Genomic DNA, 26,978 nt, shown 5'->3' on the forward strand with positions numbered 1-26,978 from the left:
TTTTTTAAGCTTCCAAGAGGTAAGCAATTCATAGAACCAAGGAAAAAATAAAAGGAAGGTACATTCACACCAGCTGACCTCAGCCATCATGTTGACCCTAGACCAGCCAATCAGGTAGAAGAGTTGCTGCTCCAATTTCGTCAGACAGAGCCACATCAAGTGATACATCTGAGCACAATTCCTGTAAACAGAGCATTTCACTAGTAGACATCCCTTTATTGTAAGGGTCCCTTTATTGTAAGGATCACTTACAGACGTGTTATTAAAGGTCATAAAGGTAATCTGTAGATGAGATATCACACTCTTTATAATTTTATAAGGGGGCAAAAGGTGTGGAGATTAGACCATGATCTTTCACAGAGTGAACATGCACAGTCCACACTGATGTATATACTGTAAGCAGCAGACGTATACAGAAAGATAACTTTGGGGGGATTGTCAGTGTTAGGCACAATTCCTCACTGGACAAGAAAACCCAGTATGCATCTCCAAATGAAGCAAGCTGGTGCCCTTTGCTGAGGAGAGGCTGTTGGGGTGGTTGGGGGTGGTGGCAGCACTCTGGCTTGACCGGGCTGGGGCGCGAGGGGCTCCTTCTGCTGCCACCTGTCCCTGTCCCACCTCCCTCTGGGCACCACCAGTCATATGGGTGCTTTTGAATGTCTTATCTTGCACATGGAGAACGTCCTTTGGACTTGTTTGGTCAGCTTTTCTCCAGTTTGCCATCAGAATTGCCATGTAGATAGGAGATTAGAGGTAATCTGCTGCATGATATAACAACTGCAGTTTGAAGTGAGGATGAATTATAAGAAGCTTTGCTATTAGCATCACGTTATGGAGCAGTGGAGTTATTTTGGCAAGGTAATTCTGGGGAGTTAAGGAAGGAGTAAAGCTGTGAGAGATGACAATCTCAGAGTCTGTGCAGAAGTTAAGCTTTTGCAATCACCATGGTTACTTACTTCTAAGCCAGAAACAGGAAGGGAACGTATAATTTATTTCCTGAAACTGGCCTGCCCCACTGAAATGATATTGCGTTCTATGTTGGCCCCACTTCAGTAAAACTGTTCAAAGGGATGGGCCTGTGTTAGATGTGAAACTCCACAGCCATTAATCACAATGTTCCTGCGCTCTGCAAACAGCAATCGTAAAAGACAGGAACTGATAACAGGAGCAAAAGAAACTGAACCAACCAAGTCAAGGCTTTTTTTTTTATTTTTTTTTTTTTAAGGTGGCACAAAAATAGATTTGATTATTTTCAGAAGGTGAAGTTAGACTCCAGTTGATTGTCTGCACAAGGCCAAGGGAACTATTTAGGCTTTTAAAGCAAGTTGCTTGTGATGCATGGAACATTTTCTAGGCCTTCTGCATTGATGTGTTTGTTCTTGTAGCTGTCTTCCACATCAGGAAAAAAAATTGCTAGTAAGGAAATTAGTGTCTGAAAATTATGATTAAGAGAATATTAATGAAAACAGTATTTCTATTTGTTAATTTCTATCTACCAGACAAAGGAAGGACTGTCTTTATCTCTTCTTGTCCATTTGCTCAAATCCTCATCAACTCACTCCTAATTAGGAAGGAAAAGAGCTGGTAGCTCTCAGAGAGGATTTTTGTTCCATGTGTATTCTGCTTGAACTTAGGAAATTCTTCAACTCCAATTCTTCAATAGCTGCATAGTTAACTGAGAAATGCTTATCTAAAAATTGAATCTTCACTGAAAGTTTCAATCAAAGCATGCAAGCAGCAGGAACTCCATACCATACCTGCATTACCAGCCTATTAATATACCATTTGAGGGCCTTGTCGTTATAAGTGTGGCACTTATTACTAAACAACATTGTCACTTTGCTATGTATTTGCTTACTTAACTAAGAAACAATCTAGAGAGGAGACCATAAATTTCTTTTACTATTTCCTATCTGATCAACTATGTTAGACCAGTGATTTAAGGCTAGACCACATTGGCGATAGGTAGAGTCTTGCTGCACAAAATGATGCAAGGCTAAAAATGTTAAGTCCAGGTCTGTAGAGAGATAGATTGTCTTTTTCTAGATAAAAATTCAGCAAATGACCAAATACAAATGTCTGCCACTTGATAAGCACAAATCCTCCTGTTACATGTTATTTTATGTAAACCAGCAAGAGCTTGCTGAGAGAAATTATTTTGCTATGTCACATCCAATTCCTAAAAAGTTATATTACACCTCTTTACAGAATATGACTTGCTCGATCTTCATGCACGTAAGGTAAAAATATGTTGTTCCGTATACAGTTTAGTCATGTGATGGCCTGTGTCCTTTACTGCAGTGTCATTTGCAACACAAGAAGCAATGTGGATCAAATATTCCTTGAAAAAATCTGCTTTCAACATTTACCAGCGACTTAGCCACTGCCTTATCCATTTTATAAAGCCTACCTAGAATATCTGATAAGACACCATTAGATTTATTCTGTGATAACAAAAACTAATTTTACATTATTAAAATATTAATATTTTTATTTGTACATTTGCTATTAATACTAGCAGTAAATCAGAACCACATTCTGAAAGCTGTAGTTTTCACGTGCATCTTCATTTCATGTTTTTCATTTGCTCTTTAATTATAAATGTTTGCAATGTAATTTGTGGTACAAATATTGTGACATCATCGGTCATGATTGTGACCAGACATTTGATTTTGATACTTTTACAATTTCCATTATGTAAAGGAAGAGTTCTTGACAGCCGAACATTGCTGGTGTAGCTAATTCAGTCACCACATATACTGCAGTCAAGGCAAGTGATTCATGAGCTAAATTGTGAATAAAAATGAACTTTTTGTCTGCTATATCTCCTCTACATAGTCAAACAATAAAAAATGTATCATTTGTTTTAAGCAAGTCTTAGACTTTACCTAAAATGGTTCAATTGCAATTACCTTTCAAGAGAGAAAAGCGTTGATGCCCACCCCCAGTGTGATGTTTTATATATAGAAATACTGTTCTGCTGTTACCATAGAAATAGTTTAAGATCACAACAAAAAAATATTGGGGAATGTAGGGAAGATTTAACTGATGCTGTTAAATTTAATCTATTTTGCTTTCAGTGCACAAAATACCCTCAGAAGTAAAAACAGTCAAGCCTCTGTTCATAGCAAGTGTCCTAACAGGGGACCTAGGGATTGTCGTGACAATGTAAAGTTGTGTAGATCATGGTCATTGGATTGCACACAGGGCTGTGGGGAAGTCTGGTCAGCAACAGGAGGGATGTCCTTCCTGTTGGAAATCTTTGGTGCTGCCACTCCCTGAGAAAGGGCCAGAAAAATAAAAGCATGGATGATAGCTGTCTTATCCAGCTCTTCTCTGGCTACAAGTCTCACACCGTTGGAAGATGGATCCTTAAGATCAAGTTTCCCAAGATCTGGGTCAGAGAATTCACTTCAGGGATGAACAGGAGTTACATCATTTTTTTGGGTTGGAAAGACTTTTACCCCCAAATCTGCCTCATTTCAGAGTTGAGACCTCCTCTGGAACAATAGCCTTTCCACCAAGAAAACTTCACATCACAAATATATACTGACATAACAGCTTTTCAAAGGAGTCTCTGTGTGACCAATTTGTTTAAACAAGGTTTTTACCATTTCTGAGCAAATACCCTTGCAAATCGTCACATTATAGTGAGACTCCACATGCCCAGGAGGTCTTCTCAGTAGAAGCAAGTTTTGTTCTAAGTGTCTACATATGCATAAGGCTTCATAGTCAAAATTGCCATTAGTACAGTACAAATTTAAAATGCCAGCCCCTGAGACCATTAGATTCAGTAGCGACACTCCCATTAATTTTTATAGTCTGGTCTTGACCCAAGATGAATGAACAATTCCATAATTCTCAGAAAAACTTTCAGTACTTCCAGAACAAAAATCTTATGCAGTACTGCTCTATGAATTACTATACTGACCTTTAACACTAATTAAAACTACAAAAGACAAACCACCTGCTGCTCTCCACAATTTCATATGTCACTCTTTGCATCCAAATCTTAAACATCCAGCACCTTATAGGTATTTTTTTTTCCCAAAAGTCTTCAAATACATAACTAGTAAAGGAGACATTGATTTTTTTAAAAATATAGGTTCAGGTCTTTCTTTCAAGCAAAGAGATGCTTATCATGCATTTTACCCCTTAATGAATACAGCAATTAACTTTTAGTGAGAGGCAAACATTTAATCAGATTGGTGCATATGGATCCCCATGTGTATGCTCATAAATTTTTTTACAAATTTGTTCAGTCTGTACCTAGAAAGATCCGTGTTGACAATTTTACAATAATTTATATTTTTGGCACTCAGACCGAGATTACTGTGACAGTGAGACAATGCAGAAAGCAAGCTCAGTACATAGATGTATGGGGTCTGGCTGGGATGTGGTTGACTTTCTCCACAGCAGCCCGCATGGTGCTGAGATATGAATTTGTGACCAAAACAGAGTTGACAAGCACACCCATGTTTTGGCTGTTGCTGGAGAGTGCTTGCACAGAGTGAAGGCTTCCTCTCTCTTTCACACACTGTCCCCCACCAAGGAGTAGGCCAGGAGCAGGTGGGAGGCTGGGAGGGCACACAGGTGGGACAGCCGACCCGAACTGGCCAAAGGGATAACCCGTACCATATCACATCTTTGTGCTCAGCAATAGAAACTGAGGGAAAGGAGAAGGAAGGGAGGGGATGTCTGATGGTGTTTGTCTTCTCAAGTCACTGTTAACGCATGAGGAAGCTTTGCTTTCCAGGAAAGGAGGCTAAACATCTGCCTGCCCACGGGATGTGGTGAATTGGGATGGTGTGATTGTATGTGGTTTGTGTAGTGTCATGTTTTGTTGCGAATTGTTAGTTTGTTTGTTTGTTTGTTTTTTAAATTTGCATGACAGGGGGGCGGAGTACAGAACGAGCACATTAGCACTGACTGTGGAAAATTCAGCATCTGTCTACTTGTGGTATTGCAGCTGCAGGTGTGGAGGCCAGGCTGGGAAGCATGGCCTTTGAAGCTTTCCCTAAAAACAGGCACCAAGTTAAAAGCAGAATTCCCAGCGCGGGTGTCCGCCCTTGATCCCAGCTCCTCTCCTGAGCAGCTTGCTAGAAGTGCAGATCACCTGGATGGCAGCTCGCTGCACAGATCAGGGAGGGTTTCATCCCTGTGAGGTAAAAGCTGCTCTGGGGCATTTAAGCCACCCGCTTTCCAGACACCCAGCCTGGACCCCTGGGACTGCTGGTGGGTTTTAAAGGCATTATCCCCGCGCAGTGTGAAGACAACTTCCAAGCCAACTTTTTCACTTTGTTACAGTGACACCTGGTGTTGTACCAGAGCTTCTTCGAGAGAGACACGTGAGGACGTCCATAAACGCAACTAGCAGAAATGCTTGCATCTTTGCTCAGCCATTCGCCATATGTCACTAGCAAGCAAATGTGCCGATTTTTGAACACAAGTTTGGGGTTTTTTTGGGCAATGTTTTCTTTGTTCCACATTCATTAAGTGAGAAAAAAAAAAAAAGAGCTAAAAAGAGCTACATCCTTTTTTTTTTTTTTTTTTTCCCCTTACATCCTTAGTCTAGGCAAGGTCATACCTCTCATTTGTACATGTATAGAAGTCGTATGGTGGGCAGCAGAATCACATGGGTAAGGCCTCAGAGTAGGATGTAAGAGTTTTGGGTTCTGCCGCTCGTCTCTTGCTGGCCTTGTAGCTCCTGTGACCTTACACATTTACCCTAACTGATTTACACAGTATTCTCTGGAACAGCGACTGCCACACGGATTTGGGGCCCTCATCTGTAATGGGGTACCAAAGCAGTCTTGTAAACTAAAAACACACACATAAAAAAAACCAACCCATCCTTCAATGAAAATATGTCAAATATAAAGCCCAATGGACTATCTTGGTATTAAATCAGTTAGGGAAGATATATTTAGCCACCACCAATACAGTTTACTCAAGATCAGTAAATCAAGCTCCCTTGTAACACAACTTACCTTTAGGAAGGAGCAAAGCACTCCCAGCTGCAGAATAACACAACCCAGCGGTGGTGGTGTTAAAGCAGGAGCTTTGTGCAGAACATTGCTACGCTCAATAGTGTAACTAATGGCAAATACAGCTTTAATATGAAGGAAAAAAAAAAAAAGTCATGAAAACCCCCTCAAATTACAGAGCTAAAGTGGCAGTAACTCTGTATTTTGTCACTCTGAAAGTCTCACTTCAGTTCCAGGAATGGGTTTCTTAATCTGAATTATTCTTTTTAGGTAACTTCCATTTAGGCCCCAGGAGAACAAGTACCTTACAGCATACTTACTGTCCATTACAAAGTTTCATTTAAGTTGCTTTCCTTTTCACCTAAAATTAAGAGAACTCAAACAGTAACAAGGTATTTCGTTCCTTGGAGCCTGCTTGCAAATCTCCTTTAAAATGCTAGGGGGCAATAAACACTAACTTCTTGTCAGGCTAATTATGGTAAAGCTGTAGGTTTATTATTTGCGGTAATTTCCATGCACATTACAGTGACAGCTGGAGACTGTGAGGATGAAGAGAGGCAGTTGCAGCCTGTGTGAACCTCTGTATTTCCATACTCACAAGCTCAGTGCCGTGTTTGTTTCAGTTTGAAGCTTTTTCTTCTTTTTTTTTTTTTTTTTTTTTCCCCCTTCTTCTTTTTTCTTCTAAATGGCATTTTTGACAGACCTGGCTTGGGCACCCTGCCTGACACCCTCAGATATTTGGCAAAGAACCCTCTCTCCATTTAAAGGCTAGAGGCATGTACATTACCCTTCCTTTTGAGCCACACACTGTGTTCTCATTAATGGCAAGCAAAGCGTCTCTGCTTAGCGGGAGAACAATGCACACTTTTAATTCCAGCCTCTATAGCAGAGAGAGGTCTGCACTGCCACGCGCTCGGAGTGGCAGGGGACAAGAATGCCCAACGGGATGCATTTCTGAAGTGCGCTGGGTGAGGGCTACAGTCCTTTTTTTGTCACAGCCAGTCAGCTGCTAATGTGATTTTTTTGAAGTATCGTAGACAGCCATCACCTTTCTTTGGTCTCCACAGACCTTAGAGAGAAGTTCAGCAATAACGATGTGAAAGAAGCCACTAGTTGAATGTGGTGATCCCAAACATAATTCTTTCTCAATGCAGAGAGATCCACATAATGTCAGTACTACTTACACACAAATGCAACCTAAGCTAATACAAAAACTGTAAAAAGTAGAAAATTTTCTGCTGAAACAGAGCAAAAACAATAGCTCTGAAGTTCCAGTCACTACATAGTTTTGAGATGGCTTAATGCTTCATGTAACACTTCCCTAAAATAGGAAGATTTTGGCATAACACCACCAGTCTGGCTAGACATAAATTCCTTATGGTCTTCTCAGAGCATAGGACTATGGTTTTATAACATAAAGAATATATTATGTCTTTTCCCCAAATAAGGCAGGTACAAGCTTGTTCCATTCTTGCCGGTTCCATCACTAACTTATTATAAGAAGGACTGAGCTAATACTGAAGAGTTGTTATCCTTTGAGAATGAGATATTAGCCATTCCCAGAGAATAACTTTTTAAATCTTTGTCATGTAAGCAATAGCAAATTTGCTATTTTTAGAAGAATAGACGTAGTCTGATTTTATGGGTTTTATTTTGCCTTGGAAATGGAAGGCTTAGGGTCATTCTGCATTTCTTTACTATAAAAAAAAAAAGATACTGTACGGCCCTTTTATCGTTTTCCCCAAGACGTGCGGCCTCATTTCATTTCACATACATCTCACAAACATCACTACTTTGAAGCAAGCAGTTTGGTTTATGGTTCTGGCATCAGTTCTGTTGCTGATACTGGGAATAACCCAGAATAATCTATTGTTGCTGTCAGTCAGAGGCTGTATCAGCTCTCATTCAAGCTAGCAGCTTCTACAGTTCTATAGTGCAGAACTACACGCTGTGGGACAAAGAGAGAAAATAACCCTAAAAGGAACAAAACAGTCAGGGGACAGAGTAAAGTCTATGAGGAAAAAAAAAGAAAAAAAAAATTAAACTGCTGCACGTATAGCTTGCAATTACTGATTTAATATAAATGCTACAAGTTTCACTGCTGCTACATATGCTAATATGTAAACTATGGATACTCATTACAGATTCTTTTCATACATTATGTCACACTTGCTCATGTAAGATTTACGAAATAGCAAGCCAAGTGCAAGGAGCATAGCTATGACAAACTGGAGACTCAGAAATGCAAGCTGTCCTAAAAAGAGATTTCAGGTGATGCTGCCATTCAGGGAGATGCCTAATCCATACATTTTTTTATACAAAAACATGGTCTTCTATGTTGCAGTTTTAAGAAAAATATTAAAATATTTGGTTTCATATAATAATATAAGTGCTTTCAAAGCACTTTTAGTTACGAGACTACACCAGACCCTTTTAACTTGGGTTTCTAAAGCTGTATCAAAGTCAAATGAAAGTACAGATACTACACAGAGGTGAAATTCAGGTCAAACCTTAATGTGTTGGATGTGGTCTTCAGCCCCTGTTTTCAGATCCTCAAACTCAAGCTTCTTATTGGTGACTGAATTATGAGTCCTATCCCCACTATTACAAACAGTTGTTTTCTCACTGACTTCAGCGGGAAAAAAGAGAACTCCTGTCTGATTGCATCTTAACTATTTTAGAGGCTCCGCCAGGAAAATCTGCTACCTGAAATATGCCAAATATTTCATTTCTAGTCTGTTATAGGTCATTTGTCTGAGAATGTGTTATCAATCCCTAGACAGATCTACCTTACTTCGAATACTAGTGTATTTTCAACTGGTTTGAGGTTTAGAAACCCTACTTTACACTCCCACTGTATGTGATGAGAACACAATATGCAGGGCACATAGTTTTTTTCATACACAGTTTTGTCCTTTAACAGCTTTCAGATAAAAGGTAGGCAGAAAAATGAAGTGAAGCAGATGCTGACAGTGTGCATGACCAGCTCCCTAAGCATCTGATTATTAAGAATGTCTCTCCCTGCTACTTAAAAACCTTTCCTCATTAACTCTGTAAGTCAGCCTGATGCTTCCTATAAACAGAGGTAGTTTTGCATTTTCCACCAGCATCCGTTTACTTGTGAGAGCTCCTGAACAAAGAAAACACATATAATTGTAGGGCTAGAGGGTTACAAGGTGTCTCACTTTTGATTACCTGCTATATTTTCCTCTTTTTCCTTGCTAATGCTATGATTTGCATCTCAGCATCCAAGTACATGCCCATTATAGTGAGAAAACAACCCATCCTTTTCCTAATTAACCAGTGGTTCTATAAACCTTCAGAGGCTGGTATTATTTCAGTACTTTAGAGGAAGACAGATTAATCAGTAGCTAAAACAAGAGCAGAAGAGCCCAGCCCATGCGAAACTAGAAGTAACTCATTGGGCAATGCTTTTTGTATAGCCTGATAGTTCAAAACATTTGGTGATAGGATGTTTCAGAGACACCTGTGAACTTTGACAGAAGATCTGACAGAGAGGAATTATGCTAGGAGGCAGCACTGTGTCCATACTGGACTCTCCTCCTACTGCAATGAATCCAAGACCATCCTAAGAAATCCTTATGTATGGGAATTTGTTTTTCCGGAAATACATACAAGTCAACAGTGACAAGTTCTGACAGCTCAAGCCTATGATAAGCATTTCCCCTTGTGAAGTGCGAATCATCTTGCATGCCTGCTGACAGTCCATTATCTAATTAATTACTGTCGGTGTTGAGTCACACTAAATGAGAATTGGTAACACTCCTGAGGACAATCAGTTAACAGGAATCCAGCTGTGTCAGCAGCATCACCGCATCTCCTTTATTCTTCAGATGACTAATTATTAGCATCTGTCATTCTCTTATTCAGTAATGTATTTGGTAAGGACTCGCAAGGTTCAGTTAAATTCTTGAAACTCCCGATCAGTCATCCTAGACCTTGCATCTCAATATCCTGCAGGCATGATGGTATAATTATTTCCTTTCTCTTGAAGTTTACAAATGCAAATTCATTATTCTTTGTGAAAGAGGAGTTAGCAACCTTTCAAAATCTCAATTAAAAACTCTTAAATATACAACTACCCTAAAGATTTTCTCAGAAATTTCTTTGACTACTTTTCATCTCCTTCCTTTTTTTTGTTTTCTCATCTAGATATGATTTTACTGAAGATCAGTATTTAAAGGAGTTCTGTTCCTGCATAATCCTCTGTTCAACAAGTTCTTCAGAAAAAAACCCAACTTTCTTGAAATTCAGACTATTACTTAAAAGTCTTCAAAAAATAATATCTTACTGTAATCCCAAATATGTTCTAACTTCAGGCAAAATCAAACCAGAAAACTAAAATTGTTCCTTTAATTCCTGTTAGAGGTGTCTTCAGTAAATACAAACTCCTTTTTCCTATGACAGCAAGTGTGCCTAAACTTGAAGTTAGCAATTTTGCAAGCTGACTCAGAACCACCGTTGTACATGGTTTTAGTTGCAGCAGTCCTTCCCAGCAGTATATATTTTAACCACAGTTACGACCAAAGACAGAACGCTTGCCGGAACCAAGGGCTGTCTTCAGAGGTTGGACTAACACCAGCCAGACACCACTGCAGCCACACTCACGCCAAAGTTTTATCAACCGCAGTATCAACTGCCCACCTAAACTCCCAACAGAGGATTAGCGGTGTGACACGAAGATGCTAACTTTAGAGGACTTTCCCTAATGTTTGTGTTTTGTTGCTACACGTTGCTTATCTGTGTGGCACGGCTCTTCCCCGGTACTGACAGCTTGTGTCACCACTTTGAGAAGAGGGCCCTTCCCCTTATTTTCTCATTATACAGCTCCTACCAGTTCCATGACACCGTTTCCTATCGTTTCAGGATTTCCTCTCGCCTTCGGGCAAAGGGCTAGGCCATTACCTAATTTTTCCAAGTGGCAGAACATTTCCCATACGTATGTCACTTTCAAAAGCTGAGTTCACTTTTGATGACACTCATGGTTTCCCCTTCAGAGACACCCTTTCTGAAGCTAGCTCTAGATTGCTCATTAACTCCCCCTTACGCTCACCACCCAGTCATTTGCAGTGCGTATGGGGGATATTCCGTGTTCACTCTATCAATGTCAACTGGCAGGACAACAGGTGATGTGACACAAAGTCAGACGTCACTGCTGTCCTGCTGGGAGGACTTATCTGTCAATGCAACGTGACCTTCAGACCAATTTCCAGTCACTTCTAAACACCAAACAACCTCCTTTTCTGCCATGAAGCACCTCTCAGTGCTTTGCAGCTTCAATTACTCTTCCAAAACAAACCACTGCCCTTCTACAAATTTTAAACTTCTGAATTTCTTATTTTTTATTAGTTGCAGTTAAGTGAAAAAACCAATATGTTTAATCACAAAACTAGTGGTTTAGCTTATAAACAACACGTTTGTCGAGTAGAGAGAGAAAGGAGATGGGTTGTTTGGGTCATCAGTTCTTGTCCTTTAGGACTGCAAACAATTATGTAATACGCAACTCCAGAAGGAAACATAATACCACCCAAACACTTAGTGAACTTTAGACTTTGTCTCAGTGAAAAGCCACAAAAGTCATGATGCATCACAACATGGAACATGTGGTTGTGATAACATGTGGTTATCACAAAACACTTAGCAAAAATCTACCTATGCAAAACCCCCTCAAAAAAAAGAAGAAACCAGAAAGCAGATTACTAGTCCTTAGAAAACATTAAAAAAGCATGTTTTAGATATTAAGATACAAATTTACAAATAGTTTAGAAAAGGTAAAAGGTTGTTTTAATGTACAATATGAAACTGAAAGACAAATCTAAATAAATAAAATGTAATAAAAGACAAAGCTCATTCTTACGGCCTTATGTGTAGTGATAAGCAACTACAGTTAAGAAAAAACAGTAAGAGTTCACTGTTCCATGACTGATTACAAGAATTTTGTTGTTGCCGGTTATTGCCAATACTAAATAATAAAGCTGTCCTTTAAATCAGAACAGTTTCTAGGCATATTGACTGCTGAATGTCAGTACCCCACATCTTGCTAACCAGATTTTCTTTTAAGTTAAGGTCTGCTACAGCAGCCACAGGGTAGCTATCTCCACCCAAAGGATAAAGTTTCAGTATTTTTCCCATGGCGGGGGGGAGGGGGGGGGAATAATCCCAGAGCTAAAGTCCCTCACAGTTTATTTGAAAAAGGTAGTTTGGGAATCAAATTTTTCTGTGCCCACTACTGCAAATCAGGCAGAACACCAAAGCGGATGTGTAGCTGTTATGCGGATAGTAAAAATGGCATCGTATATCGTAATAGGTTAAACCATTTAATTACTAGGACGTACTTCTTCAGCTTTATTTATAAAGGTAGCAGAAAATACAAAAGAAATCAAACCATCCTGATTCCCAAAAAAGGACAGTTACTGCAAATTCAGTTAAGTTCTTCCTAGAGCTTAACCTACATTGAAATAACCCCTAAAAAGAACTGAAAATCAGGAAGAGAGTAATTATATAAGCATGAAAACACTTGTGTAGTGTTGTGCTATCAAAGGAAACTACATTAGACCTGCAGTGAAAGGAAAAGAAAGCATGAGACCTGTTATGAGAAATTCTAAAAAGTCTTCAGGTTTTTTTCTTTTCAAAACACTGGTGGTAACAAGGTCACAGGTTTGTAATGCATACTTATATGTGGCAAATAAGCATTAACTACTCGTGAACTTTACTGGTGGTGACGATTAGGCCCTTTTTTTGCACAGAAGAGAAACAACAGGCATATGGGTAACGACCACTTGGTATTTTGACCGTGTTTGGAAACTCACTGACAGAAGTTGCAAGTTTTTCCTTCAGCAAACTATTACAGTTGGTTTAGCTCTTCCTTTTTGTGACAAGACTCTCTATTTATTCTAGTTTTTCATGTATCTTTCCAAGTGGCAATACAACAGTCGCGTAACAATGAATTTAGAACAATTACTTGAAGAGGCTTTATTCCAGAGAAAAAGGAAGTTGTTACTTGTATACAAAAAATAACTCTGCTTAAAGATTCAATTTCTGAATCTTTTCACAAGAAATTCTGCTCTTAATACAAAAAAATATTTTACACAATCCATCTGATGAGCATGCCAACATTTATATGAAAGGACCTGCAAGGTTTTCAGAGCAGTTTAAGACAAACATTGGTTTACCAGTTCTGATTGCATATAGTCTCTCACATAAACTCAACTTTTTAGATCTCTGTCCTTTCAAAATTCATACTTCTAAATTGTTCTTCAAGCACATCAGAATCTTCATCATTGTCTGTACTACTGAAGTTTGTATCAAAATCCAGCTCATCCTCCAATCCACTGCTCTTTTGGCCATTTTTAGTAGTCACACTCTCAGTTCTGTCTTGTCCTTTATCAATCCTGCAGAAAGCAAGAGGATATTATCACCACCCACATCTGGAATTTATTTTTCTCTTAAACAAGAATGGGATCGTGGGTAGAATATTCCACCAGGGACGGAAGGAGGCAGGGATGTGGGGAGGAGGAAGAGAGGGACAATAACCTAAAGTTTCTTTCATGTTGAATAGGAAAGAAATAAAAGACAGTAAAGGAAAAAGACTTGGTGAAGAAAAGAAAAAAAAAAATATGAACACTTTGACCAACTACGCAACCACTGGCCAGTTGTCATAAACTAGCAAATTAATATAGGATGCTCAATAAAGAGAAAACTCTCTTAAAACAATTAAAAAAAAAAAAGCTTGCTAAATATATTGCGGTAACTGTGCTCAGTATCAGCCCTTGTTTAGTTTTTCTGTTCACTAGTAACTGAATCACCAAATGACAGACAAAACGCAAACAGTAAATTGGCTTATGCATATTTTATGGTGCTCTATATCAAAATCCATTTTGAAGTGCTTTGTTCCTAAGGAAGATGTGCCATTTACCCTTTGGTATTAAAATAAAGTGTCTTATCCAAATAATACTTTTTTTGGGCCAGCCCCACTAACATCAATAGGCATTTCACCCCTAGCTTCAGCAGAATTGAGGCTTCCTACTGATTCCTGTCAGGATTATTCAGAATATGGCATAAAGTACAACAGCTTCTTGGCAGTTTCCAAACAAGCTTTATTAAATGGGGAAGAAACAGTGCAGTACTGTTTCTTGTAACTGTAACCTATGAGCTACTTACGGAATTACTATTTCTTCTTCTTTTCCACATTTAGCACAAATTTCTAGTTTACCAGCACATGGTCGACAAATAATATGGTAAGGATCTTTTACAGTCTTCTGGAGGCACTTCACACTGTGAGGAAAAAGAAAACATGATTTAAAAGTATCCATGGACAATTATTAAACATTCTGTGTTCAAAACCAATATAGATATACTTTTCAAAAGTGGAACAACATGTTACAGACCAGTTTCACATGAAACAATTAGTGTTCTAGCAAGCAGCACTATCAAAATCATCGCCTGTATTCCCTCTCCTTTAACTTTTTCAGGAAGAATGGAAGAACTATTAAAACAAGAAGCGAAGAAAAACATAAAATCAAGAATTTTTATATTTAAAGTGACAAAAGAAACCTTTCCATTAATTTCAGTAGGTAGTTTCACTTTAAAAGCTATATAACTTCTTCTTTTGGTTTAACAATAAAAGAAAATAAGAATATGGCAGAAAAGGTGCACACATTTTACAAATCAAATGCTTTTGAACTTTTCAGAGGAAAATACAGCCAGTGCTGGACTTTGCTTCCTATGAATACAGGCCTGCACAGAACTGTATTCTGAACAAGCCCAATCTAATTATGTAGAGGTTTTTGGCTATTCTTTTTCAAGATATGATAAAACTCTGTAGATTAAGTCAGTTTTAAAATGCTATGGCTTAACATTCAGCTGACATTTCTAAAGCCTCACATTTTTGGAGAACAGAACCCAGAACCATATATCCCATGTAACACAGCTGTCCTAAAAGTCACTCCTTCTTGGTTCCTCAAGTGCTCAAAAGTCTGTTAAGAAAGATTTAGCATACAGTTCTGAACAATGGATGTGCAGACTTGGCTAAAGCAGGATGAAGAAAAACATCAAGTGTTTTTGCATGCCTTATAAGGAGAGATGCACTAACTAGCATCTAGCAAAATAGAATTTTTACTCGCTTTCTCAAATCTCATTCTTAAGCACTATAACCTTCTCCCTACAATCTTCATCTAGGCTCTGCTGGGCCTTCATTATTAAGATATCCAATTCCTTACAGCTTCTTAAAAGCTGTAAAATCAAAAGAATTGCCGTAGGACACATTTGACAAAAGCAAAGCCTGAACTGCCTAGTGTTTCTGGTCTTCCCTCTCCCCCAGGAAAACCTTCAGTTAGATGTCACTGGAAATATCTATGTAATTTGGGGGGGTGTGTGTTTATTTTTTTTCCTTTTTCTTTCTTCTATGTTCACTTACATTAGTATTAAAAACATGCCTACAGCTCTTCCCAGCCATGTCACACCAAACAGGGGCACTGTCAATGCAAGACGGATAGACCTTTTTTTTTTAAAAAAAGTTAAATATGTAATAATGAAATACTTGAAATAAAAGTAAAATAGGGATAACTTGTGATTGTACTTACAATCATAATTTTGAATATGTTAAAAAACTAAAAATAAGTTGGGGTAAAAATAAAGGGGGAGAGTCCTCCATTCCCATTGTTTGTGATGTGAAGAACTATTTTTTTTTCCAAAGTCATATTTTTAATGTCTACAATGTGTTTACTTCACCTAGAAGTTCACCCATTGAAAATCTTCATAGTCTTGCCCTTTCAGAACAGTGGCCCACTCCATCATTGTACTGCTGTAGGCTGGACTAGAAACTACCACCTCTAGAGCTAGAATGGTCTGCAGCCTGATTTACTTGTGCAAAAATAAGACAGAAAACATCACATATTCTGTCATAAGCAGCTGTCCCACAATGACACTTTTTCTATTTCCAATGTTTCTCTGATTTACATGCTTTTTAACTTATTTGTTGGGTTATTTTCATTCCTTTGAGGGTAGGGAGAAAAGAAGTAAAAGAATCAGATCTACCATCACGTGATTTGTTACAGCTCGTTACTTTCAAACAGGATGCACATAGTCATTTGAGAAAGAGTTAAGAAAGACAAATCCCAGCTTTATCTGTCGTGAATAGAACCCAGAATGTTTACTTTGAGAACCAGTGAGATTTCTACCCAATCGAGTTATTTTTCTTACATGAAAGGTTGAAATTGTTTATTAAAAGCAAAATATTTGCTGTATGAGGTTTCACATTAAAAAGTAAAACTTCTCACAAGTGGGAGATACAGTACAAACAGATATTACTTCCCTTTTAACCTACTGAAAATCAAAATAAAATACACCATCATTCAGGGAACTGTACACACATACATTTACAGAGCCTCTTCAAGCAGTTCATAAGTATTTCAGAACTATGCAACTGAGAATACACAAATGCAGAGCAAACTACTTTGACAAAGATGCCTGTATCATACAGCCCAGCTGTAGCTTCTTTGAGTTCAACGTTTCACTGTTGAAACACTGTCTGTGCCTGTAAGGTAAGACGTAAGGACCTCTGCAGCTGAGCAAGTAAGAAGAAAGCAGAGTACCCACTTCAGAAAATTAACCTGCCATAAACCTATAAATTATCGTAAGGTATTTATAACTTTTGTTATGTACTTATCCAATAATACGGAACTGTATGCAAACAATGCAAAACATTTAACATTTAGGATTACAGTTTCATATATAAAAAGAGAGAAAATGCAGAGCAGTAACGAAATGCATACATTGCAAACGTTTTGTAGGAACTGAGGCCTCAGTAATGTCTTTGTGAATTACGAAAGTTAGAAGTGCAGATTCCTCTCATATTGACTTGCAACGAGGCCTTGGAAAATTGTGTCACAACTGGTTCAGCTTTGACTTTTTGTTCAAGAGGATACACAGACAGTTTTGGAAACTTACAGGCCCAGAGTTCAAGCCTTTTAACAGCTAAGAGGGAAGCAGTTGCTTTTCCACTGTGCTTTCTTTTCAAAATTTTAAGATAAAAGACTAATGAATCAGAAAACTAACATTGCATATATATTGCCATTGTAGACTCCAAATTTGGAGAATGGGATATAGTAGCAGCTACTACTTGTGAGTTTCCAAAGCTAGAATATTTTCCAAAAAGTTCACAAACTACACTGTAAGCAATTAACACAAAGTATGTTAACTCACCATTTTTTAGGTTTTGATAGTAGTTTATACTTGCTGAATTTTACCCGCCACTCCAAGATACCTTTGCAATGTTGACACACTCCATCATGAAGCTTAGCATTTATTTTCTGAATGAATAAATAAATAAAAATTAAAATAAGAATACATTGGAAATCTCCAACTTTTACGAATATATCTTGCTTAGAAAGTATTTCCACCCATCACGTGATTAATACAGTATTTAGAAAGATGTTTGTTTGATATTAGCATAAGCATTTCACACACATTTACTGCTAGGAACTTTATTCAGTGGAAAGAGTACTGAGATAGTCTCATCCCTCAAGGTAGTCTTCATTATTATTATCATCATAATTTTAATATTATTAATAGTAATACTTATTTATGTTATTATATTGTTGATAACAGATTATTATAGGTATTTTGTTTTTTCATCTCTATACATTTTACAAAGCATATTTAAGTAGAAATGAGCCCTGAAATACTGGGTTTTTTTCCCCAAAGAAGATAACTTGCAAGACTTAACATTGAATTTATTATTGCTCAAGCTACCGTTATACCACATACTTCAAGTAGCCTCAGGATTTTTTCTCAGATCACAATGAAGTTATTTGTTGTCAAATCATTCAATGTCTCTTTCATCATAAGATTCCTTTATGAAAAAGTAGTACATTTTTGCTCTCAAGTAGCTAAGATAAAATCCTCAAAATGCTAATTTAAACTATGGTATATTTTCAAGACAATGCAAAGTTTACCTTAAGATCTTCTACAACATTTTGTGTTTAGTTTGTGCAGGAATACAAAATGTCAACTGGCCAGTACTATTTCCACAAGAGAAGTTATTCTGAGATAGGAAGTAGTACCAAACCACACTGTTACCCTAAATAACAAGCAACGTATGTTGCTTAATCTGCACTAAACCTACTTTTATTTCTTCTCTACCTAAAAACGTCAGCAGTAACTTTATCATATGGCTGTGTGTATTCATTCAGACCTTTAAAAAGAGAAATTTCACAATTAAAAGAAAACGCATATAGCCAAAAAAAGTAATCTATTATGCCTTTTTTAAAACAGCTTTAAAATAGCTACCATACCAAAATCACATTATTAATATAGTCTAAACCACACCTATTTCTTAGAATACCTAAAAGTTCATTGGAACAGATTCTGCATTAATTGGGATCACAGTTTATGTTATTCTTTTACAAACAAACTGAAAAGTTCTTCTATGCATGCAGTAGCTGCTGAAGTAATTTCCTGATTTTATGACCCACAAGAGCTTCTTGCTACTCCACAGAGTTCTACTTCAATACATTAGACAAAAGAACAAGTCCAGCTTTAAAAACACAATATCTTATTCTATTCTGAAAACAATGTATATGGCAGAGGAAATGCTACTTATGAGTAAGACCATACTATGGGATTTGTTCTCCATTGTTTCCATTTTTACTAAATTTCAACCATTCCATATGAGTTTTCCTTTGGTGCGGTTAACCAAAGGTGTGGTGCTTTTTGGCTGCTTCAGTTAAAAGACAGTAAACTTTTTTCCCCCAAATGATCCAATACAGACTTGTCACGTTAAAAAAAAAAAATAAAAAAAAAAAGAAAGACAGACAGAAGGTTTTGCAGATTGCTTGAATATTGAATATAGAAAGCTCTGGTCTGATATCAGGCATGCACTATGAATTACATTTTCCAAGAAACACAAGTGTTTAGCTAATATGGAAACTTTATGAGAGAAGAAAATCATTGGTAAATTCTCAGCAGATATCTGTTAAAGGGCTGGCAATTCAAACTGCTGTCAGCACTGACTGTTCATTCTTTCAAAATTCAAGCAATTTGAAGATAAGCCTTCTTTTCAGTGCTTGACTAGCAGAAAGTAAGGCTCCAAGTATTATAGCCTGAATAAGCTTCTAATAACCTGCAAATCAGCCTGAACTTCCCAGTTCTGCCTCTCACTCTCCTGATTTGCATTAATTAGTAATGCAGGAAGGGAGAAAGACACAAACACTGTAATTTGTATTCCCAGGTGTTCTTTACTGTGATCAACTATTTTCAGTATTGCTAAGGCAGAACCTAATAAACCTCAGAAGACTACAATAGTTTAAGCTGAAGACAGCTGGCTGTCTTTCCAAAGGGAGTTATCTTCCTTGCTGAAAACTGCCTCCAGTAATTCCAGTAATATGTCCTGACATCACGGCTGGGGGCTGGGGACAGGAGCCCTGTTACTAAGTGATGCAGGGACTGGCTCAGCAATGCGTAACACACTTGGAATGCAAGAGGCCATGCTCAGAACTGCATGTGGCATAAACAGTGCAGAAGAAAAAAGTAGGAACTACTTTCACCTCTCATCTGAAGGAAATCCAAAGTTTGTCAAAGAGGCAGTCTTACTACAAATTCTGCTAAACATTTGCCATGGAACAAGGAAATATGCATAATTATTACCAATTAAGCTTTACAAAGCTCTTCCCCCTCCCAGTATGCTTATCATCTGGCTCCAGAATATACAGCAATCTTACAGTGATGAACCTCTTTTTTATTTATGTTTTTTTCTCAGAAAAACAAAAACGCAAGCCATCCCAAATTCCAAAGATGTCTTTTCATGTTATTCATTGTAGAGATCTTTGCATGAAAATGTCACCTTACAGCAAGGCCAAGACAGTAGTCATGTGGCATAAAGGCTATATTATTGGGACTTCTTCACCTTCGTTTCAAACAACAAAGCCCTGCATCTTATCTGATGCCCTCATCCCAAAGACTAGTCCTCTGTCTACACTAACACATTGGTTCACCACTGGAGAAGGTCTTTAGAAGATAAGTAACACATAAGAAACTCTAAAGTAAAATAAAGTTAATGTAATTCAATTGCACAGTAACAATCACATTATCCACATAAAGGCAATGAATCTCTATCAGACTTCGTCTATGTATTTAGGTTACTTCTACACAGTCACATTTGAACTGTTCCATTTTCTTGCTATGATCAGCAACACTTCAAATATCCAGTGCAAAGACACAGATTAAAAACATCAACCAAAACACTGCTGAAAAGTCTTTTGACACCAAACTAGATTGTAGCTATGAAGATCATATTTATGTGTAACTTAAAAACCTGATCCAGGCATAAAGATACCTAAATTCTCCAACCTTGTCACCTGTAGGACCACAAATCTTACACAGCAACTCAAAGAAGCCACACAGTACCTGCTCAGAAGGTAACTGGAAGCAAGACAACAGCTTTTAAGTTCTAATTTCTTCCTTCTAACAGGCACAGCACAGTCTCTTCCTCCCCTTCAGCAACTTCCTGTATTTTTTAGCCAATGTTGGCACTTCAGGTGTGGGGTGTTTTAGTTAATCATTGGCTCAGCACGTCTGAATGTGAGAGAGACTATGACTCTACAATCCTTCTACTAGGCTGTTGATTTAGCAAGTCAATAGAGAATGACGGATTGATGTAAAGCAAGCAAGCAGGGAGACTTAAAGAGTTCAATCTTGTGTTTGCCTTCTAAGTTTACTTTGCTCAGAAAAAATGTCTGATACGTAGATGTTACTATTATTGAAACAGGTTGATAATTCACTGTGGTTTTCTACATTAAATTCAACATTTCCCTTGACCAAAAAAAAGTATCATATCACTTTCAAAAGCAACGCAGGCTTGAAGAATCAAAGAATGCTGTCGTTAACTAAAGATTTGGATAAGTTAGTTTTTAAGATTTTTAAAATCCTTAAAGAACGTGAGAGTAAGTTCTCCTAACAAACTGGAAGAGAAACTTTCCTGGTATTTCAGTTCCCAGTCAGAATGGGGAAGTTATTAGTTAAATCAAAGAAATCCCTCTGCTGCCTACTTTTCCTATTAACTTTTTAACGTATTTAGTACATTGTTTAAACTTTCATATATTTGTATTTTCTTCCTTTCACCCATTCAACAGCTTGCTTTCCGTTAAGGGTACAAAAAAACAACCACACGAAGAGCTGAACAAGGTTTGTCAGCTTCATTATTCCCTTCCAACTTTTCTATCCAGCTTTTATGTAGGTATTTAGCGCTCATACACAAAGCGGTGGTATTACTTGTGGACCAAAATGGTTTTCTTGGTGTGAGAACTACCCTGACAGGTTAGATTCTGTTTCTGTCACAGCAGTTTCTCTATTATTTTTTTATGCTCATTTCCCTGTTTTAGTCAATAGCTCTTTCCTCTTTTCTTTTGCCGTACTTCCTTCCAAGGACAAGTGCAACTCATCCAGTGCTTATAGTATGTCTATATATTCTCCAAAGAAATTACAGTTATGCAATACAGACATACATAAACAGTCTTAAAGTATACAGTCACAAAATATTCCATGTTCATATTATATACACACTGTCAGGTCAACAGCATCCTCCGTGTGTTCACATAACCCAGTATTAAATCATTTAACAACCCACCAAAAGCAGTTCAGAATGTATTAAACACATGCACCTACACCTACTAACTTGGCACATAAAATAATCCCTAGCTTAAGCTAGCATTAAAGCACTCATAAGCAAGATGTAATGATGGGGTTTCAAAGAAGCCTCACTGTCTGTTTGGAAGTTTCTAATTATGTGTAAACCTATGGGTATTTTGATTTACTCTACTGAAAGCAGACTCCTACTACTGAGCACACATCAGTGGTCTATTCTGCTGTAAATGAATGCAATGTCAATGCCATCCATAAACTTCCTTGTCAGAAACACAGGTGATACTGCTGCAACCAACAAGGCTCAATGCAGCGTTTCTGAATAACTATATAATTGTGAAACTGTCATACAAGACACCAGCTTTTCAGGGTTCTAATACATATTTCACAGGCTGAAATCAAGTCCCAAAGAGCTTCACTTGCTCACACATTGTATTTGTACTACTTTAAATTTCATTTTTTACACATTTTCTCAGCTGTTTCTAATGTTAAAGGAGAAGCCGCTGTCTCACACACACATAGGGACACACACATGCACACACACACACAGAGACAGCTGCACTCCCTCCGTTTTCAGGCTCGACCGCAGGTTTCCTGCAGCAAAGTCTCAGGTGTCAGATTTTACAAAAATAAGTAATTTAATTGAAAGGTACAACAATGAGGTCAGCCCGGGCTGGGTGCCTCCAAGAAGGGAGGGACCTCGAACAAAGAAATCCCCGGGGCAATTAGACCCTTGAGATGTGTACAGTTGCCCCTCACGCTCTTCACGTGTCTCTTAGTCCAACGGTGACTTCTGGTCTGGGGTCTTCTAACACATTATTGGATTCTTTTTCTGTGTCCAGGCAGGCAGGCCATTGACCACTCTTATCTTTTGATTTGCAGTCTCTGCTGAGGGTTGTAGCCTCCTTATCTTCTGGTTTACGTTTCCTGTGTGCCTGTGCTCACTGGCAGAACATGGGGAACTGAAAAGTCCCAGACTTGGGGAAAACACTATCAAAACATCAGTGTGTTATGGACAGTTTCCTCATACTAAAAGACTAAACACAGCACTGTACCAACTGCTAGGAAAACTACTAAGAAAATTAACTCTATTGTGGCCTAAAGGCTTCAGCAAATGTAGCTACTCATGCTAAGTAAAGTTAGGCAAACAGCATAAATCACACCATATGATAATCCTAAGCAATTTACTCTAATTAAAACTTACTTATTTAAGCTAAACAACTAATATCTCTTAACACTAAAGAGAAGTTTATTTAACATTTTAACCAAAGCCTTCAAGTTTTCCTTACATCCATACTGGTTACACGTGGATGGCTTTAAGGGCCTTTTGTGCTTTATTGCTAAGGACTTTAAAACACAAGAAATGAAGACTTCTCTGAACCCAATTCCAAATGTCCATCTTGGAGATCAAGATGTTTAGCTTTTTTTAGATCAGTGACCATAGATCTGAAAGTGTGCAAGTAACTGGCAAGAGAATGTACACACTTTGAAGGACTGACAGTCAACTCCCATCCTCTTCTCCACAAAGAACTGAACACACACACAGACGCTTGCTCTCTCTCTCCTCTCCCACCCCACCGTGTCCCCCTCCCGAAACCAAGTTAGGTTACAGTCCAGAATGCCCTTCTGAACCCAGAATAACAGGGGTGGCTACAGAGTGGACTTTAGCCTACCAAGCCACTCTATGTTGCAGCAAGAACAGAAACTAACCAAACTCCAATACTGTTATCTGACAGTTCCAGCTGGCTGCTGGTTTATCTATATCCCCCCTCTGAGCTTCAAGTCACGATCACTGACTCAACCTTTAAGCTCTATATTCACCTGCTCTATTCCTACTGCCCTCCCACATTCTTGACCCAGCATCTCCACTGAAAGAAGTTAGTTAACCATACAGCCAGCTGAAGAAGTAGCTGACAACAACATGATGCTAAAGCTCAGGTTCAAAGTTAATAACCTCTGAAATTTAGGGAAATGCAGATTATCATCTGGGGCATACTTAATGAGAGGAAAGAAATGGAGAAACAGATCAGTCATTTGGGTGTAAATATGAATCACTTTGTGGTTTACCATCTTATTACAATGGAGTTCTAAATGCTCTCATTGAATGCTATTTGCTTTCATCTCTAGAACTACTCAAGCTTCCATGTTGACTTATGTAATATACTTTACATAAAATGTATATTCATATAACATAATATGTATTCCTCAGCTCAGTGCTGCAAACAGCTGTTCTGGAATATACTATGTAAAGCAAGCACGCATAAACAAATTCCAAGATTCAGTAACTAACAACACAGTGTATCGTAACCTGTCCTAGCTCTTCCATCTTCAGTTCATCCTAGAATGCAAGCTTCCCCAGCACTGTCGTAGGCAGCTACCCAAATACAGTAGAGAAGCAGTGCACTTTGCTGCAAGGGTGTTCACCTCAACTAGCCTATCCCAGATTAATGCTGTAGGTTAAAGACTGACCATTAGACGAAAGACAGATGGATCTTTCAGCATGTTCTGCAAGTAATCACATTACGGTCTTTAACCATACCATCAGAAAATGGATGTCAAGGTCAGAGTCAGACAGAGAGCACAAAACCTTTCAAAAAAACCAGAAAACAACTGGATAGTGACTGCCAGCAGGGAAAAGTCAAAAGACTATTAGATCATTTTCCTCTGCAGATACTGCTTCTCTGAGAAAAGTAGCAGTAACACTGCAAATAACTACCTCAGCTCCACCCACATACAACCTGAAGCTACTGTAGTTAATATTCAACATTGCTAACGCAGTGCACAAATGCAGGATAAAAATTTTAAGCTAAAAAGCATTCTGCAGCCTTTAAAGATTGTATTACATTGGACAGAGCAGAACAGTAGTCAAAGATAAGCCAAATACCTAAAAAATAATATAATAATTTTTCAGTGATTTACAGGAGATCCACCCTCTTTCAGCAGCTCTGAGCATTCTTCTGATCTACTGAGCTAGTGAGAGGTGGAAAGGAAGAATGCTCTACTCCTCTATCAGTCCCTGTGATCAAATTGCTACTATTTCTTCCTTTCCCTCGTCACACCTTGAACATCTGTGGCACATTTGATCATTCACGACTGCACAAGACAGAGATGCAAAACTGTCATCATTCAGCATAGCCTGTATCTAAACTATGACATTAATCACCACTTAACTACTTTTCAAATTTCTCAAATAGAAGAAGCAGACCTAGTCATCATTATAAAATCACTGTGTAACCCCTAGCACTAGAACTTGATCCCTTAGCGCTAGAATTTGTACTTGAACATTTGCAATGTACATGTGCATTTGCCAAAAGAAAAATGCATTCTTTCCCTTTATCACACACTATATAACACCATAATGGGAAGCATCATCTTCAAGAAGCTTCTTCCCTGTGCTCAGCGATCTCCATGAACTGGCAGGCACAGAGAGAAAAGAAATCATTCGCATGAAACAGAAAAGAAAAAGACAGAGCCCCATATCACAGTTAATGCCCACAATGTCTACACTGAAAAGCTTCTAAAAAAATGTATTTATTTGAGTGAATAGTACTGTGTAGCCAGTTTCATATGTGACAAAATATTTAAAAAGGGAAAAAAACCCACCATGTGGGTACTAAAATGATTACTTCAGTTACAAAACTGATGTCAGAACTCAGTTTCTCTTTGAAGACTTTTCTGATAGACTAACTCTCTAGGATATTTTTGTGTGTGTATGTGTGTAGAGGCCAGACAGGAAAATACTCAATCAGGGATCATGCAGTGACTCACACAATAAATAACACTGGTGCTACTCAGAGACCCAGGAAAGCAGCCTGTTCAACTTGCAGAACCAGTCCTACAACATCTGGAAAAAAAACAAAAAACAAAAACCAAAAAGCAGACCCACAAAAAACCCAACCAAACCTCCCTCTGGTGCCATTGTTTTCACTTACGACTTTTTTTTCCCTCCTCTCAGTTCTTTTTGACAACCCAGTCAGGTTCAGTTAAAGGGATATTGACGTAACAGCAATAGCACCAGGTAAGCCTCTTCTAGAATGCTCATCTCGTCTTTTGTTCTATTCATCTCTTTCAGTTTAGCTTTTAAGACAAAACATCCCACTTCCGCGTTGTTACTGCTCAGGCACACTGCTCCGTCTTCATGCTCTCCAGCATTGCGATTACATTACCACAACTACAAGCACGGGGCACGTACTAAGAATATATGGTAAACCATTACCTTTTCCTTGCTTAGAAACAACAACAACAAAAAAAGGCAATGGTCTTTTGTCACAATAGCGTGAAAATATCAAACCATGATAATGCGTGTAGCAAAGGCACCAATAAAACAGCTAAAGATACCTTTATATGTAACTACTCAGCAACACATCTTAAGATTTTTTTTAAAGCCTTAAAGCAAATATCAGTCTTTTTTAAGTTGTCTCAAAAGTAAGCAAAATGAAACTCGATAGTTAGTTGGATGATGGGGGGAGCTGTTCAAAATAAATTCTCAAAATGTTAAGATGTCTGAAGTAAGACCATGTAGTTACAAACTTTGAGACGACCAAATACCTTCCAAGAAGTCACATGGATAACATTGCAGGTGGAATGTTTACTTACTGCACTTGCTGCACAAAAGTAAATGCTTTATTTCAGTCTTACTACTAATAATTCCTTGGCTTAACGAGGGCCTTTCATGTCACAAATATGATTCAAATTATCACACAAGGCATTTGCTTATGCAACTGCCTAAGACAAGGGGCCAGGTGACAGCTGACTGGAATGACTTGTTAGGGATTTTACTCCCTTGACACCTCAGCGAACGGACTTTTCAGACAGATCCTGGTCAAAGCTTCTCCACACGGCTAAAATGATGAGGTTTCTCGGCATCCGCTGTTGTACGACTTCGTTTGCGACTCCGAAGCTCTTCAAACCAGCGGGCCGCAGAGGGACCGGCCGCCGCCGCAGAGACGCCTGCGGGCCCAGCAGGCCGCCGCACCTCCTGCCCGCGCTTTCGCCGCCAAACGCCACCCAGCCCCGTCCGCCGCTCCGCTCCGCCGTCTCGGGAGGGATTGCCCGCGCCTCACGCACCCGCCTCTACCACGCAGCGACCTACGCGGCCCGGCGCGCTGCCGGGAGGGGAGCGGAGAGGCCGAGGGGCCGGTGTCAGTGGCCGGTGTCCGTGTCCGCCCCGCCACCTACCTTGCGCCGGGCGCTGGTGTCGTACTTGTCGTTCCTGAAGGCGTGCGCGTTCTGGTACCGTTGGGGCCGCGTGCGCGACACATTCCCCTTCTCCGTGCTCATCCCCCGGGCAACCGCCACTACCGCCAGCGCCTGCCCCGGAACCGCTCCGCGTCC

General features: G+C 38.7%; 1 protein-coding gene across 3 annotated transcripts; it reads right to left on the bottom strand.

The window, feature by feature from the left end:
• Positions 1–12,955: 12,955 nt before the first annotated feature.
• Positions 12,956–26,973, bottom strand: CZH9orf85 (chromosome Z C9orf85 homolog). 3 transcript variants are annotated; one of them, XM_054185794.1, is made up of 4 exons: positions 26,823–26,973; positions 17,211–17,317; positions 14,169–14,282; positions 12,956–13,399 (listed from the first exon to the last, which is right to left on the bottom strand). In XM_054185794.1, the coding sequence occupies exons 1-4, from the start codon at positions 26,922–26,924 to the stop codon at positions 13,222–13,224; spliced, it is 501 nt and encodes a 166-aa protein (XP_054041769.1). In that variant the 5' UTR covers positions 26,925–26,973; the 3' UTR covers positions 12,956–13,221. The 3 variants fall into 3 exon arrangements, with proteins under 3 accessions (XP_054041769.1, XP_054041771.1, XP_054041770.1); XM_054185796.1 differs by lacking the exon at positions 26,823–26,973 and adding an exon at positions 24,114–24,511; XM_054185795.1 differs by lacking the exon at positions 26,823–26,973 and adding an exon at positions 18,133–22,320.
• Between the last annotated feature and the right edge of the window lie 5 nt (positions 26,974–26,978).

Source organism: Rissa tridactyla, chromosome Z (genome assembly GCF_028500815.1).
Source record: "Rissa tridactyla isolate bRisTri1 chromosome Z, bRisTri1.patW.cur.20221130, whole genome shotgun sequence".
In the NCBI taxonomy this organism is placed as follows: Eukaryota; Metazoa; Chordata; class Aves; order Charadriiformes; family Laridae; genus Rissa; species Rissa tridactyla.

Coding starts and splice junctions, on each gene's coding strand:
- CZH9orf85 (XM_054185794.1), bottom strand. CDS start 26,924: ATGAGCACGGAGAAGGGGAATGTGTCGCGCACGCGGCCCCAACGGTAC. Junction 17,318..26,822: donor ACACCAGCGCCCGGCGCAAG/GTAGGTGGCGGG, acceptor TTATTCATTCAG/AAAATAAATGCTAAGCTTCA. Junction 14,283..17,210: donor CTATCAAAACCTAAAAAATG/GTGAGTTAACAT, acceptor TTTTCCTCACAG/TGTGAAGTGCCTCCAGAAGA.